The 17,429-nt window shown below is 37.1% G+C and overlaps 1 protein-coding gene across 4 annotated transcripts in view; it reads left to right on the top strand.

Moving 5' to 3' along the window:
- NFATC3 (nuclear factor of activated T cells 3) overlaps window positions 1–17,429 on the top strand; it is a 74,877-nt gene that overhangs the window by 44,450 nt on the left and 12,998 nt on the right. For all 4 annotated transcript variants that reach the window (XM_075101660.1, XM_075101662.1, XM_075101661.1 and 1 more), the window contains exons 4-9: window positions 283–482; window positions 1,652–1,824; window positions 2,536–2,676; window positions 5,118–5,173; window positions 5,775–5,901; window positions 7,736–8,785. In XM_075101660.1, coding sequence (XP_074957761.1) covers window positions 283–482; window positions 1,652–1,824; window positions 2,536–2,676; window positions 5,118–5,173; window positions 5,775–5,901; window positions 7,736–8,785 — 1,747 coding nt within the window. The remainder of the gene's footprint in view (window positions 1–282; window positions 483–1,651; window positions 1,825–2,535; window positions 2,677–5,117; window positions 5,174–5,774; window positions 5,902–7,735; window positions 8,786–17,429) is intronic.

A 17,429-nucleotide genomic window follows, 5' to 3' on the forward strand; every position in this document is an offset into this window, starting at 1 on the left:
GTAGAAATTCTGTAGATAAAATTATTCTTTTCTCTTTGAGAGATTCAAAAGTAATAAAGATATTTTGGTATCTGCTTTTCTGGTAAATGTTGTTGCTGATATTTATATTTTGGGGGACAGATACCTGTACTCAGGTTTCTGACTTTTGAAGGGATTGAAGTTTATAGTTCAGTACTACTCTTTTGACTCTTGAGTCTTTGTACTAGTTGTATATTTGTTATGCACACACAAACGCAGTAAAGGTCAACTAATATTTTAATATTACATCTGCTTTTCCCTCAGCTCCTGGGCTACAGCGAAAAGCCAGTAAACCTACAGATGTTCATCGGAACAGCAGATGATCGCTACTTAAGACCTCATGCTTTCTACCAGGTGCACCGAATCACTGGAAAAACAGTTGCAACAGCTAGTCAAGAGATAATAATTGCCAGCACAAAAGTTCTGGAAATACCACTTCTTCCTGAAAATAATATGTCAGCCAGGTACATCACAGCATAAGTTACCTATTTAGTTGCTATGTGTCTTTTTTTTTTTTTTTTTTTTTTTTTTGATTTGTGCCAAGGTGAAAGAAAAATCTTGTAGAATGGCATATTTTCCACAAATACCACTCATGATTAAGACAGACGCATCTCTTTCAACACGCCAATGTTTAGGTAGTCAGAAAGCATAGAGAGACAGGGAAGCTTATAAGATTGATGGGGAGACGGATGAGTGCTTCTGGGATTATACTTCCCCAAAAAATCCATACCTATATGTGACTCCACAGTTGTAGGATTGCACGTGGGCTACTGTCTGGTAGAGTTTTTGTTTGATTTTACACAGACATGAGACTTCTTTCTATGAAGATACAGTCATACAGTTTAGTTGTTTTTTCTTGATTGAATGCGGTGATTTAACTTCTGGTATCTTGGTAGGCCTTGTTTTGATTTTTTTTTTTTTAATTATTATTTTTAGCAGTTGCATTATTCTGACTTTTCAGGTCTTGCCACATAGAGTGTGCTAAATAGTACTTTAATGGTTAGCTAGAGCAGCAGTTAGACGGCTCTGTTCTAGCTGGAGGGTCAGTGAACAAGGTAAAGCACAATTATTTCTTTATGTAGCACATTCATTTCTTATGGAGACTTCTAAAGTCAGCTTAAATATTTCTAGCTGCAGACTTCATGCTACTTCCATCGAAACAAATGAACCCATGGTGATGTGCAAGATTACACTCCTCACAAGTTTATGTTTATGTGTTACTTGATTAAAGTACATATGTGTCTCATAACTAATTGATACTTATGTGGAATGTAGCTGGGATTTGATGGCTAGGTCTCTTGCTCCTTGTAAATGATGTTTACTATGTTAAATAACTTACTTCAAAGGGTAAACAATGTGCAATAACACATAATCTTTTAAAAGTTCAAAAAAGCAGTAGCTAGACATTTACAAGACAAAACGTTTCAAAAGAGTGCTTGCTGCCGTTTTTGATGCTAACAGGTCTGTTAATCTCAGATATTTAAAATAACATTTAAAATAGCGTAACATGGGAAAAAAATAAAACGCTCTTCATTCTTTAACAAGAGAAAGGCTTACAGAGTATACTTTGGCAATAGTTTGATTCATTTTCTTCCATTTCTCTTCTGATCCATCCGTCCTCACCTATCTCCAGTATCGATTGTGCTGGTATTTTGAAACTTCGCAATTCAGATATAGAGCTCCGTAAAGGAGAGACAGATATTGGAAGAAAGAATACCAGAGTGCGACTTGTGTTCCGTGTTCACATCCCACAACCTAGTGGAAAAGTCTTATCTCTGCAGACTGCTTCCATACCTGTTGAATGCTGTAAGATTGCTTTAACTATACATAATTTATACTCATGTTTTCTGCATGTGCCAGTAGTATTGTCAGTCTGACAATATTTATTGTCAGAATTATATATAACAAGTGTGTGTAAAAACTGTTATGTGTAAAGAGCTAAATTACCAAAAATTAATTTCTCTTTATTGAAAGATGGTACTTGCCAAGTGGCAGCCTCAAGGTTTGGAGGAAAAACAATGTTTTAGGCTTTAAACCTAATACTGCAGTCATACAGCTAGCAGCTTCCATGGTTCCCGTCTATTAGCAGAGGCAGCTGATACCTAATTTCATTTACAAGGGTCTATACCATTATTTGTCTAACAAACAGCTGAACTTCTAGAGAGTTCATTTGTTAAATGTTGGCACTAAGGAATCAAGACATGACCTTAAACAATCTGAATTTCTCCTGGAATTCATTCTGTCTATAAAATGCTAATGTAATTTTTAACCAATATTCCTAAACTAACAATTTCATTTGCTGTAACAGTAGAGACTGTTGGAATTCATGGCTTCTTGGTGCTTCTTTTCTATAATTATATAATTTCAGCAAAGATAAATCATACACAGATACAATCTACATATGTAAATAGATGGTCGTTTTAGTTTCACCCCTGGTATTTCAAGTTAGTATCATAAAGAAATTTCACTGATTAAAATCGTGAATAAGAATTTTCCCTTAATTCTCTTTTTTTAAAGCTCAGCGATCTGCTCAAGAACTTCCTCAGATTGAGAAGTACAGTATCAATAGTTGCTCAGTAAATGGAGGCCATGAAATGGTGGTGACAGGATCCAATTTTCTCCCAGAATCTAAAATCATATTTTTTGAAAAAGGGCAAGGTAAATACTATCTTTTTCTTTTTCTTGAAAACAAAACCAAAACACTACCTGAGTTTGATTTTTAGGAAGTAAGGGTGTTCTTTTAAAAAGGAGAGGAGGGGGGAAGTTAAGTCACAAGTAGTAATCTGAAGCTTCAGTTTGGGCACTGATCTATACACTGGTTTGCAGTTATTAATGAAATAGTACTTGTGATTCAGGGAGACAATTATAGGCTAACTAACTTTGAATTGCGTGTTTTTGAAAGATCATACCATGTATTCTCTCCTTCTTATGAAAAAATGAAAATGGGAACTAATGGAAATGCACTGTTTGGCATTGAGGTAATGTTACATCTGATTTAATCATTGCATAGGAACTGACTTACTCCTAAGCTAATGAAATAAATATTAGTTAGAACACTACTGACCTTTTTCCATATATTTGCCTAAGATTTTCGATAGAAGTTACTTTTAAGGGATGCATTTTTTAAAAAAATCTCAAGATCTGGCTCAGACTTGGTGTGCAGTGTATGCTTCAGCTGTGTCTATGCGTTACTTGGATCTGTAAACAGGCAAGTGTGCATAAGGGTAAAATACTGGCAATAAGCATCAATGCGAACAACAGTGACCTTTTGTATGCGTATTAAACATTTGTGTGCTTGACAAGCTGGGCAAGTATATAATTGCCAAGAAATGAGAAATGCTATACAGTCAGTTGTATTACATGATTCTCATTCTCTAGGATCCAAGGTCAGCCTTTTAGGCATCACGTAGTCATGGGTGAGAACTACAGCAGGCTTACGCTTGTATGTTAGCAGAGTTAAAAATTACATTGCAGGCATGCATTTCAGTTAAGGTATACTAAAGACATAGTGTTTCCTTCATGCAGTGAAATCTGTAGAAAAACTTAACTGCTTCCTACTCATCTCATGAAATGAAACAAATTATTCTTTGGGAGGGTAGTAAACTAAATTTTTTCAGCCTAATACACAGGAAATAGGATCTCAATGTAAGCAAGAAACTTTCAGATTTTGGTTGAATATTTCTTAGAACATCTTTCTTTAAATGTAAGTCCAGGTTTGAAAGCTGGTTTTCATTTGGATTTTGGTTTTGTGGTGTTTTGTTGTGTTGTGTTGCCCCACCCCATGTTCAACTGCCTAAACTAGAGAATTTAAAAAACCCTATCAAATACTTTTTTCATTTTTAGTTTACTACAACTGGATATAATGAATGTTTTGCAAGTTTTCTTTGGTTTTGTTCTGTATTATACACAGGTGTGCATACACACGCGCACACACACTCGGGTTCGTACTTACGTATTACTCAACGATGTTTAGTTAGTCAGCATTCTTTCCTGGTTCTGTAGCTCTACTGGATATACATTTGATCTTAATGTTTCTTACTTAGACTGAAATGCATGAAAAGTAGGGGAAATTTAGGATTAGCTGTCTGTGTTAATACATAGAGGTCCTTTTCTTCCCTGGTTGTCCCTTTAATATAGAGAGCATAATTTAAGTTGTTCAAATTTTATCATTGCTGTGACTTTAATACCTGATTTGAACTTTTGGGAAAGCAGTAGCAAAAGTAAATCATTAAAATTAAAAGTTTACAACCAAATCCCATTCTTCTACATCTTATTATTTCCTAAAAAATTTAGAATTTAATGTAATAAAATTAACAATTTAATCTAATTCTAATAATTAAATTTAAGAAATTTAATAAGTGGGTGTTACTAGCAAATGCAACATAAGTGGGGGTTTTATGTAACAATGTATTTTGACACACAATTTGAATGCCTTTTAGAGAAGTACTGCTGCTAGACAATAGATTCTCTGATAACCTCTACAAAACCCAATACCTGAGAAGCGACTGCTAGATTAAGGATAATGGGTTATGCTAGGTCAGAGTAGAGAGAGGTTCACCAAGGCTCTTTACTTCCCTCACAACACAGACAAGTTGCCAGTGTTTGAACTACTGTGTCTTTTGGCTCTGGGAAGGGTGTGTGTTTTAAATGTATAACCTGTGGGTATGTGCATGAAGATATAGCATATGGTGACTTATAGGTTAAGTCATCAGCACATTTGTTTGAGTAATCACAGGTATTAGTAGTAATTTAACTACTTTTCAAAAATGGTTTTAGAAAAAGGGGGAAAAAAATCCCTCTGTACGCCTGCAGTACACACTGCCGTCTTTGGAATTAAATCTAACCACATGTAATCAGCAGGTTCTGTTAAAATGCAGAATCCTGCACAACCGCCAATGTACAGACAATGCCGGTAGTGTTGGAACTCCTAAAGCATCTCTACACTTTACACTTCGTTTACAATATATCTTTGTTAGTTGAATGGCCTCTTGATGTCTGAAAATAAATGCCATTTTATATTAAGTATTGAAGTATTTTTAAGTATTTAAGTGTGTTAGAAAATGCTTTTTGCTTGAATTATTTTACATTTCTCTCAACAGATGGACGACCTCAGTGGGAGGTAGAAGGGAAAATAATTAGGGAGAAGTGTCAAGGGGTGAGAAACAATTTTTTCTTATTTCAGAAAGCTTTCTGTTTTAAAATGAGAAACTAGGCATCTTCATTGTTGTTCTGAAACTTAGACTTTTTAGTAACTTAAGTAGATCACTGGGCTGATTCAGCCGGACAACTGGAGACTTCTAAATTGGCTTAATACTATAAAGTAGCCATTAAGATGATGCTTTGAAGAAACTGGAAACAGGATGCTTGTTGTGAAAGCAATGTAACAAGAAAACTGAACATAATTTTGCTAAGATGACAAACAATCTTCAGTGTATTAAAATTTTTATTAAAATCTTAATGATCCAAACTGCAATTCTTTGACTGCTAGAGGTTGGGGTTTTTTATGCTCTGGCAGATAAACAAAGCAACCTTTAGATGATGTGTCTATTCATTTTAAAGCACTACCTTCAAAACGCTTGTGTTTAAAAGAAGTCGTCTCCAAATAAAAGTTTACTTATAGTACTGTTTTACTATGTAATATGCATAAATCTGAAGTTTACCTATTTTTGAAATACCAGTTTGATTTAGTTTTGCAGTAAAATAAGTATGTAAGAGCAGTTTCATTTGTTCACTTTTTTGTTTCAACTTTCATATAGGCAAACATCATACTTGAAGTTCCTCCATACCATAACAAAACCATTACAGCTGCAGTTCAGGTGCAGTTTTATCTCTGCAATGGCAAGAGGAAAAAAAGCCAGTCCCAACGTTTTACTTACACACCAGGTATTAAAGAAACAAAAAAAGTTGCATTTTATTTTGTTTTTTAAAGTAGATATTTGAAAGTAATGGAGATGGTAGATAAGACTAGCTTTGAATTTTTTATAAAACAACTTACTTAAGCTTAGCTAATTAAAAGGCTGACAGAGTAACAAGCTACAGTGCTACAATTACAGCTAGGTATTTCTTTGTTACACTTTTCACAGAGTAATTTGCATTCTACTTTTTGAGAATGATGGTGAATCCCAGAAGCTGCTCTTCTAAATAACCCTGGTGATGACATAGAGGGTAGTGAGATCATAGAAGAACAGGTTTTTACGCATTTCCCCCTGCCTCCAAATGTCAAAAAAAAACCCAAAACAGGCTTAGATACAAGGAAGATTAAAAAATTTTTTTTTTTACCCTGCTCTGGACACATTGCAGAATGTTGAGAGAAAATAGTTTGTAACTTAGCCAGAAGTGAAAACTGTACATGTGTAACTGTATGTGTAGTTAAAAGATCTTAATCCCTTCCATTTGGTATGAGGAAGTGGTTAGTACTAGATATGCAATGCCTACTCCTTTGCCTGCCACTTACTTGCTTTTCTTTTAAGAAATCTATACCCATTCAGAGTAGTCAGAATTCACAAGGTACCCGTGATGGTGTTAGACCTTTTAGTACTCTTTGGAGGACTTGAAGTCACTGAAGAAGTCTTGAACATCTGATATGGATACTAATACAGACTTCATAGAGCTAATGTGTATGCTGACAAAGCCAACTACCATTAGTTTATCTAAAATAAGTTATGTTCCCTTGTGCTCTAAAATTACCTATTTCATCCCTTCACATGCAATTCAAGCAATGTTTCCTAGGTATTTGGCACACTAAGTATATCTTAATTGTGTTACCAGATTTATGTGATATTTTTCAACCATTCTTAAGAATATCAGCTCCTAAGATAGTTACAAGACACATCTTAAAATACTTCTTTGTCTGAGAAATCCATATTTAAATTATTTAAATAGTGAAGTAATGGCACTTACTGCTTAAATAAGAAACAAGTTTAATAAGTGCAGCTGTTACTGCACAAATGTTTTAAAATCCGTTATATATATACAATTATATAACAATTTCTTTAACAGTATATTTTATAAGGTAGTAATTGAGGAGACAACTGTTAGCATTTTTCTACTATTTGTACTTAAAATCAGAGTCTTTACATGAGCCTTAACAGTAGGTTTTAAAAAAAAAAAACAAAACAAAACCTATAACTGGAAGTGTGTTGATTTGTAACTCTCTGTATTATAAGAACAATTGTTGCCATCACTGAAATTAGGGGATACGCTGAAAGAGCTGCTGTAATTTAAGTAACATGTGCTACTCAGACTACTTTAACTGTGTTGCCAAAGTTCAGCTGTTGTCTTGATCAGAAGCTAAGGAAAGTTTGAAGCCAGCTAAAAATTTCATTCCCCTTTTCCTAGTGCCTGATACTGAACTGTTGTCTGCCTATTTTCAGTGGAGCCCAGCAGTGCTCCCCCCTGCCCCGCACATCTCTGAACTGTATCCTTTAGATGTGGTGGACTTTCTCTAGCTGGGTTGCAGATGTCTCTGAAAACATACATTGCACAGGAGGGTATTTTAGAAGGGAAGATAATTGCCTTTGAATAAATGCTAGGAGAGTTATTCTGGCTTTTAAGGGTTAATAGAGCAGGCATAAATTAAAAAAAAAAGAAGAGCAAAATAAGGGAAATTAGAGCAAGGACATTAACAATATTGTTGCGGCTGTTAAACAGCAGATAGCATGTATTTATCACATTATACAAAGGGGTTCAAATTGTAATACTGTTTTACTTTTTCTAGTTATAATGAAGCAAGAGCACAGAGATGAGGTGGATTTGTCTGCTGTTCCATCTCTGGCCCTGCCTCACACAAGCAATGTCCAGGGCCTGCATTCTATCCGAACTCAATTGCCTTCACCAGAGCAAGGGCATCCACATGAGAATTTACTGTCTACATCACCCAGGAGCCTTGTGTGTCCAGTTCAACCACCATACCCAGCAATGGTGACCTCAGCAGTATCCCACCTGCCACCTATGCAAGGTAGAAACCTTAGTCCCAGTGAAGAGTGTCACGTCTTGTCTCCTGCTGTGGTTCAGTCTTTTCAGGTAACATCAGCGCCTCCTGTGAGGCCTTCTTACCAGCCTATGCAGTCTAACGATGTATACAATGGACAGTCTGGTCTTCCTATGAACTCTGCCTCCAGCCAAGGATTTGATACGCTTTCGTTTCAGCAAGACACAGCTGTACCTCATTTGATAAATCTTAGCTGCCAAGCTCTTCCACCAATGCAGTTTCATTCTTCAAATCCAGGTACTGTGTCAACATCGAGTACAGCAGGGCACCCACTAGCACACCCAGCGCATTCAGGACAGTCTTCTCACCTGCCGTCAATAGGATACCACTGCCCAAGCACTGGGCAGGGCTCCATCTCTTCTGCAATGAGTCGGTCCCTTGGGCAGTCTTCTCCCCAGCTGCAGCAAGTCCCATACCATTCTACAAACCCAGCATCCGTTTCATCCCCATCCCCAACAGCTTCCCACCCTTTGGTCCATTCACCACTATCTGGACCTTCTTCACCTCAGCTACAACCTATGCCTTATCAGTCTCCTAGCTCAGGACCTGCCTCATCTCCCCCGCCAGCCACTGTAAGTCACTCGGGACAGCACTCCCCTCAAGCACACAGTCCAGCACTGGGAGGTCTTAATGCAGCGCCATCCCTAGTACACCATACCGTATGCGATTCATCTCCATTTTCAGCAGATGGGGCAGCTATTAACATTAAACCAGAACCTGAAGATCGAGAATTGAGTTTTCAAACAATAGGACTACAAGACATCACGCTAGATGACGGTAAGTGGATATGATCTTTTAATACTGGGATATCAGCCACATTAAACTACAAAGTGGGTGTGGGAGGGTTGTTTTGTTTTGTGTAGAACAGACTCCCCTTCACAGAAGTAAATTTGTATCATCAAAACGGAGTTGTATTTTTTGTGTCCAAAGCAATGACTTATTTAAAACTAATGGTATCAGCTGTAAATTTGTAGTTCAAGTACTTTAGTCTAATTTGCCCTAGACTTTGTTTTTGTCATAAAACAGGGCTTGAGGATTAACTCCTACATGTTGACTCCTTATATACAAGGAGTTAATTTGAAGCCCTTTCTGATGGTCTTGCCGGTACGTTTCAGTGAAAGTCATAATGCTATATCTAAGTTGCATGTATGTAGTTTGGAGTCTTGTTTCTTGGAGCTGTCCTAGTTCTGACATGCAGGCTAGTTTTTTTGAAAATATATCGCATGCATTTTGGCACCAGCTTAGTATCTTCACAGCTATTCTGTAGATACACTGTCATCATTCAGCACCTCCGCTCACAGTGGCTCTTTGCTTTCTCCTTACCACTGGCTACCTTTTTGAGAAATTCACTTGTTTAACATAAACAGAACAAGGATGTTCTAGTGCTAAAGGCCAGGCTATAAAGTTCTCTAAATACTTGGACAGTGTTAATTTACAAAACTTGTCCAACCAAGTGAAAAGAAAGAGGTATCAGATCTTAAACGTCATACTACTTGAAGCATAGATGCAAAGCAGTTTGAAGAAAATGTCATATTAATAAGAGTGGAAGAACAGAAGGCTTGGCCTTAAAAGGTGTGTAAAAGGTGTTTGGTATTGATGATGGGAATCTTACCAGTATCTCTTTTCTACAATAACCTTAACTGTTGTGGTGTGGTTTTGGTTCTTGTTTTGTTTTATCATCCCTAGCAATTACATAATTGCATCAGCAGTAGCATAAAGACTTAAGTGTAGGCCATCTGCTAAATATCCATGTCAGTTCCAGTTCCTTGCACAAATGGAGCTTTGCTATTGTTATCTCCAGTCAGTAGTAAGAGAATTTAGTAAGAAATGCCTTTAATGACAGAGCATAGTAAGTAAAAAATCAGAGAAACTGGTACTATAGTTGGGCTTTCAGTTAAACGGCCACCCTAATTAAACAAAGCTCTCTTTTTAGAAACACTGTTTATCAATCAGCTTAACTTTAATTAGAAAGCAAGAGACTGATTCTGTCACGGACTTCCTGAGAGGGGAGGAAAAGAGCAAGGCTTTATGAAACAGCATGCACCAAAAAAATGGCATTTTCTACTTCTGTACTAGAGGAGTGAGGAAGAAATCTAATATTTCAGGAATTGTCACGTTCATGTTGGAACCTACCTTTTTCTCATCCTTCTTTCTTCCACACCCACCAAAAAGATGTAGAAATAAATAAAATACACCTAAATACTGTAGTTAAGTTTTTCACATTACGAGCAAAAGTGTTTAGCATTTAGGAGCATCTTGGCAGTTTGTTTATACTTGTTCAGAAACGAAAATGAGTGCACAGTAAAAAGAAAGCCAACTTTTCCCCGTACATGACAATTATTAGTTGCTTTCAGAAACTGTTTCCATTGCTCAACACAGTGAAATTACCTGGTTGTTTCTGTTCTGAGAAACACATCAAATCCCAGGAAAAGCTGCAAGAGCCACGCTTAAAGCATGGCCATTTGCTAATAGTTTAGAAAAGTATAATCAATATATGTGAGGCCAATGGCTACAGCTTTATTAATTTTTTTTAAAATACGGTTTGCGATAGCATGCAAAAGAAGGCCTGATAACTAGTGATTAAACTATACACTTCCTATCAGAAAATTGAACATGTTTTTAAATGCTAAGCTAGCACTTGGCAGCAACAATACCTTTGCAAGCATAGAGAGTGCCTTCATTTCAGTTTCATATTACAGCGATTCAATGATTGCTTGGGGGTTTGGGGTTGGGTTGGGTTCTTTTTTTCCATTTTTCAATCTGCAAATACAAATCAGATGTCTAGCCTGAAACCTGCTGTTCCAAAAATCTTGACGGGCACAGTGACAAGAAACAAGCTGCTGAATTCTCTCAACATGAGTAAATACTTCCTCTGCTTAATCAGCTTGAAATAAAAAACATGTTTAGCCAGGAATACTTTTTTTATAATGTGTCTAACATATTACCGTGGCTTAACAAATAATTTCAAAATTTTTCTTTTGTGTATAATTGAATTTTAGTTTCTGTACAAATAGAGCTAGACACAAATAGCAAAGCAGTTATTCTATATTAATGTTATAACAATTAGGGAAAAAAATCCAAACATAGTTACATACATAAATGAATGTTGGTAGACTATGTTCTCCCAGCTAATATATCAAACTTGAAAGTGATATTCAATTAGAAAATAGGTTTTTAAGGGTTACCAATTAAGGCAAATAAACATCTCACAATAAAACACTAAGGCAAACCAAATTGATAATTTTATAAATCATGTCTGGATTACTGACCTTAAATATTTAACTCAGTAGTCTTAAAGCAAACAAAATAAAACTAAAAAAAAACCCTGACAGCATAAATAGTTGTCTGTCTTTCAAGTAACCTGCACTGATTCGACATTAGCATAGTAAATATTTTTCCCTGCCAAGAAAATAAAATGTTTGAAGAAATTTTAACAAAATTTGAGTGTAGTGTAGAAGTACTACCTCATGCCAAAATTAGTCCTAGAATTACTAAGCTGTTTAGCTTGACAGAGTGTGATTTAAGATTCTTGAAAAAAAAAAAAAACAAATAACAAAACAAAACACAAAACAACAGAAAAACAACCCCACCTACAGAAGGGACAGTCTGGGTGTAGTCTAAGCAAGACTCCTAAAATTGAACCTTACTGCCTTTTCAGCCAACATTCAGGCTTTTTCTTCAAAACACACCAAAAAAAAAAACCCCAAATTCGTTACTTAATATAGAACTACAAATCTACTTCATCCATTGGTGCTCAGACCAAGAGCACCTGGCTTAGTCTTGACACAGCATCTCCTGGAAGGTGTAACCCGTCTGGGTTCACATTTATAGCTTCTCTGCAAAGTCAAATATACCAGCCAATGACCAGAACGGAGTCTCTTTTTAAATTTTGTTGTATTCCTTTGCCCTTTGCTAGGTAGAGCAGGCTGGGCTTTGTTCAGACTGTGACTGAAAAGTGATTACATAATTTAAAGGCAGATCTTCTACTGGGTGTCTGCATAAGGTACACTTCCCGCCCACTGCCCCCTTGTTTTTCCCCTCTACTGAAGTTTGCGTGGCTCTTTGTTTTCTTGTCTAACAGCAGGGTCTGATTGATGTCTTTAGGCTTTTCTAATCTCCACCCTGAATTTGTTCTCTTGTTTGGCTTCCCCTCTTCCCATCCTTGTTCCACTACAGGAAACACTTTCTAATTCACTTGAAGAAACACAGGCTCAAAGTGCATGAGGACACCTAGATAGGAAATTCAAATGATACTGCAGGAAACATTTGAGATATAATACAAAGTAATTTGTACAAAGGAGTTCTGAAAACCAGTACTTTTTTTCTGCTAAGGTCTTTGCAGTAGTCCATCTGTACAAGCTGGTAAACTTTTGGACTAGAACCACATAAAATCAGCCCTTGCCCTCTATTTGTCACTTGCACTGCCCCCCCACCCCACTATGCTGGACCTTGTTTTTCCCTTAACCCCTTGCAGGCAAGCCCATCTGACTCCCCAGGCTAACATTTCCCTGTACAGGCAAGTGTGGAATATTGAGGACTCCAAACAGGTGAAAACAAGGCAGGAAAAATGACAAGAAATAAGCAACTGGTCATTTCTCTCATTTCCCATATGGATCCATCATCCATACTGTGCTCTGACGTATACTCCTCTAATAAAAGACCCATTTCTTCCCCACTTGAGAGAAAAAAAAGCTAGTCAAAGTTAGACTCACTCTATGAGGCCTTGTTCATTTTTTTTGCCCCCACTCTGTTTCTAAAAAGTGCTCTTAGGTAAACCACTATGCTATCCCACTGCCAAGTTCTAGATTTACATCTGTTCTAATACTGTTAATCTAAAATTTAATCTCTTGTGATATGCAGTTTAGGAGTGAGTTTACCTTGGATTTCTTGGCTCTCTGCAGTGATGAGACATCTAACATGTACAACTGTATTTAACCATTTTTATGGTATTATGTTGGGCTGTATTCAGCAAGGCAGGATGACCTTCTACTAATCCTCTCACATTTTGTTACTCATTGCATTTCCATTACATAAAGCTGGAGATTAGAAAGTCCAGTATGTGGCTTTATTTTAAATTGTAACTAAAAATCCTCTAACTGTTTTATGTACATAAAGCAATAAGTCTGCTTTGTCAGACTTGTTCCATGTAGAATTCTAAGCCATTGCATTCATTCATCTTAATAGTTCTGTGATAACTCTCTAGTTGATAAATTCTCTTGCTGGGGAGCTCAGATATTATTCTGACCTTTGCTAGAAAATTTGTACATCTTTACAGGTAGCGTTTTACTGTAGCTTCAGCTTGACTTCTGGAGAATCACAGTAGTAGTAACTAATAAGAAAGTATTGGAGAATGACTGTACTTTGTATTTCTCTATATGTTTAAAACTTACGCACTAACAGGTCATTCTTCATTAAGGCAGTGTCCTGCCAAACAGAGAGCTGAAGGTCTACAGAAACTCAAAAAATACTGAATGCTAGAGTCTAGCTTAGTATGGAGGAGAGTGGCTCAAAAACCTGTCTTCTTGCTGGTGCAACTCAAACATGAGATGTTCCCGACATGCACATCTCAAACTAATGGGTTTTTTTTACTGTCTTCTACGCATGGAACGAAACGTTGCATCTTGCAGCAAGCATGCCTGACGTGGGTTTGTGTGATGAGAACTCTAGCCTGCATCGTACATGGAACTCTCGGAATATTCCTCTTGATAAAAGGCATTCCAAAAATTATACTGGTATAAATTGTTTAGTAAGGTTGTGTTCAGACCCCTCCTTTCTTAGTATACCAAATGTATATTGTCAACCAGTATGGAGATGGCAATAAAAGGCAATTTACAACTCTAATTCTTCTCATAAGCTTATGGGCTCCTGCAGTGAGATACTGAGGTTAGGTAAGGTGAAGAGGTAGAACCGGAAATGTATTGGAAGAGAATGGGACTCTACTGTTAGAAACAGGTGTTATGAATGAAACAGAGAAAGATTCAGACTGAGCAGTAGATGAAAAGGTTACAACAGTGAGGAAGGGTGAAGAGAATACTAGCCATCTGGGGTTGTGAAGAGTTAAAGGATGCTATGGCCATATCTTCTAGTGGATTCATTCACTGTGTTCATAAAATTTGTGCCAGCAAGGCGTCTATTGAGATGACCAGTTACAGACCACTGGTATATAAAGCCCTTCAGATAAATCCTCAGGTATGGTAATGACCAGCTAATGGATGAAGCTTCCTATTTGCTTCTGAGAGCTACAGAACACCTTGTAACTAATGCAAAGTAAGCTCAACTAGTTGCACCACTGAAAAAGATTCATGAATTAGAAGAGGTTAGAAACTTATTCTGTGAATGTACTTGCATTCTGTGAATGCACTTGGCATCATGGCACAGACCTCGCAATAGTAGCAGAACTGGAAGGAGCTGGGCATGCCCTTGTGACGCTTGCAAAAACACGCTTGGACACATCTGTACTGCTTTCCACTGCCCAGCACGTGTCCTCTAGCTCCAAGGGTCATGCTTCATATGTACTCATCTGTCTTGCATGAGAAAGGTAAACATAAGACTTAAATGAGTTGGTTTCACTATGATACATATGTGCAGAGTGTGGCATTGTAACCATGACATGAACAGGGATATTTGTTACTGTACCAGGTAACCGCAGAGCTTGTGCTGTGACTCTGCAGGCACACTCAGTCTGCCTATATAGCTATAAACATAATGTACACAGAAAAAAAACTATAATCCTCCTAACGTTTCATGCAGTCTTATTTTATTAGTTAAAGTAGTACTTCTTAGTAAAGTTGGCATGGAATCTGAAATTACTAAGAGTAAGCCTGTCTTATGGCTTGAAATGGCTTGAAAAGATAGTTTGCTACTGCAGACATGGCCTGCAATATGTCTGTTTCTGATCACAAACCAACAGAATCAGCTGGCCACTCCACAGCAGAGAAGGCTGACAGTTAATTATAGCCTTGCAGCTTTTTTTTTTTTTTGAAAGTTGACACTGTATTATTTGCTGGTCATGTGGAGTCAAAACCAGGCTAAATATACTGCACTAACCAATGTGACGTAGCTGCAGGGATTCTTCACATAAACACAGCTGACAGGGTTCTGTCTGGAGTTGACAAAAGAAGGCCTGCATCTGAGTAAGTGTGTGCTGCAGTCTGTCCATAATGTTCTTTGACATTTACTGATCCTCATTACCTCTGTAAATAGAGCAATTCACTCACCTGTCCTCTAAAACACATTAATTCCTAGGTGGATGCAGCAATACTACCAAACCTAGACAGTTGATACCATCTGCCGTACAATTATATCAAACTTCTTTTTGCGAAGCATATTAAAAAACCCCACTCTGCACTTCTTACTCTAGCATCGCTGCAAGCAATCATGCCTTCTAGAACATTTGGGATCTACTTTTCTAAATCCAGTATATCATCTAGTCCAAGTCCCATGGCCCACACATCCTACTTAATTTGACAGTAGTAAAAGGATATACAGGCTAAACTCTTAATCAGATAGCGCTACAAAAAACCAAAATTGCCTCATTCCTGTAGGAAGAGATCCTGAAAACCAAATGGTATAATGCCAGTAGCTTTTTGGTCTGCCTGTATCCTTAATAGAACTTTAATTTTAAGTTGACCTACTGCTTTCACCCAAATCTAGTGAAGATAATTGAGGGTATAAAATTTTTCTTAACCTTGCTTTTCTTAAGAGAAGAGCCAAGACAAGGTGGCGGTTCATAAAAGTGTGAATTTTTGATCAGTTAAGTAGATAGATCTACAGGATGTCAGTTTTCTTGGTTTCTATTTAAATGTAGTTTTCATTTTCATGTTATAATATTTGGATACAAAACACATTTTGGTATTAAGGAAGTAAAACCCTTTCTGAAATATTTATGAAATTATGAGGTAGAAAGGTATTTTTAATGTGTGTTCATCTGGTACCTCAAGTTTCTCTAACCTCCAGCGCGCATTGAACAAAATCTTTATGCTATATTACACACTTTCAAAGACTGTTGTTTATTTACCACGTAATACAAACAACAAATATTGTGTGCCCGAGGTGAGTGCATGCTTCACTCCAGAAGGTGCTGGCTGGAGACATGTTACATGTGCTACATATGACACATTTTGTCGGGGATTTATAAAAGCAAAAACTCAATACTGGCAGCAGCTTTGTTAGGACATGCCAGAACCTCAGAATCCCTCTATGTACGAAACTAATTAGAAAAATTGCTCAGAATCATATTTCTCTGGTAAAGTGACAGATAATCCTTACTGTATAAGCTATGCAGGCTTTATGGTGGACTGTTGCTTAAAAGAGCTATTTAACTCCACTGCTGTCTCTGAAGGCTTTTTGTCAGTGTGTGTGTTGTCTACTCCTTTGAAAGCCTGAGCTTTAAAGAGGATTGCTAGTAAAAGTTAATTTGTTTATTCCCAAGGTGGTTTTCTGCCCATCTCTCTGGATTCATTAGAACTTTATTTAAATGTCACTTTCTTGCTGGTTCTACCATAGTTGGTGGGAGAAGTGTTCTTTTCTTGATTAAGAAAAGATTATTTGACAGGAATTTGTCCTTCATCTACTTCTTTCCTTGAAAATGGCCGTGGATGTTTTCATTGAAACCCAGATAATGCTTTCCACTTCCTGGTTAAATATATGTAACTTTACACTTAGACAATTAAGAATAAGTAGTCATCCAAAGAAGTAATTTGAACTGCTTGAATTTCAGGAGGAAATAAGAATAGACTCTTTCATTTTCCCAGGAATCATCCCTAAGCAGGGCTTAGAAATCATGCTGGCAAAGCAAATGTGTGGCTCTATCCAGAAGGCGCAAATTAGCCATTTCCAGACTAATTTTGCTAATTGTATTAAAGCCTAATTTACTAAACTTGCAACAATGTCTTGAGCAGAAAAAACCGAACCCAACCCAGTATACTGTTGTAAGCTCAGCATAGTTGCTAATCACAACTGAATAAACAGGCGCTTGTTGGTTAAGTAGTAAATACGCTGTTCTACATTCATTTTTCCTCCAGGAAAAACAGTTCAGTGGAATACATTTCTCTACTTCCTCCTTGGTTTCTCACGTTGCCTTGGTCTGATGGAGCCACATATACCAAGATAATACTTAGTTTTCTGGCACTTGAAACTGTGTGTGGCCTGACTTGCAGATCAGCACCTTGGGCAAAACGTTCAGATAGTCTGATGAGCTAAGGAGAAGCTAACAGCTGTTCACAGCAACAGTCTGCTTTGTTTAAAGGACAGGGGAAAAAAATAAAGCTTTTATTCACTAGTACTCTTTTGCCTACCTTGCTCAGCAGAGGAGCTGTCAAGGGCATAAGCACTTCTAATTTGAATTCAGTAAGTAAAGCAGAGTCAGAAAATTGCAGGAGGAATGTTCTAAACTAACACGAATACTAAAGTAAAGTTTATG

This window comes from Phalacrocorax aristotelis, chromosome 8 (assembly GCF_949628215.1).
Source record: "Phalacrocorax aristotelis chromosome 8, bGulAri2.1, whole genome shotgun sequence".
Classification (NCBI taxonomy): domain Eukaryota; kingdom Metazoa; phylum Chordata; class Aves; order Suliformes; family Phalacrocoracidae; genus Phalacrocorax; species Phalacrocorax aristotelis.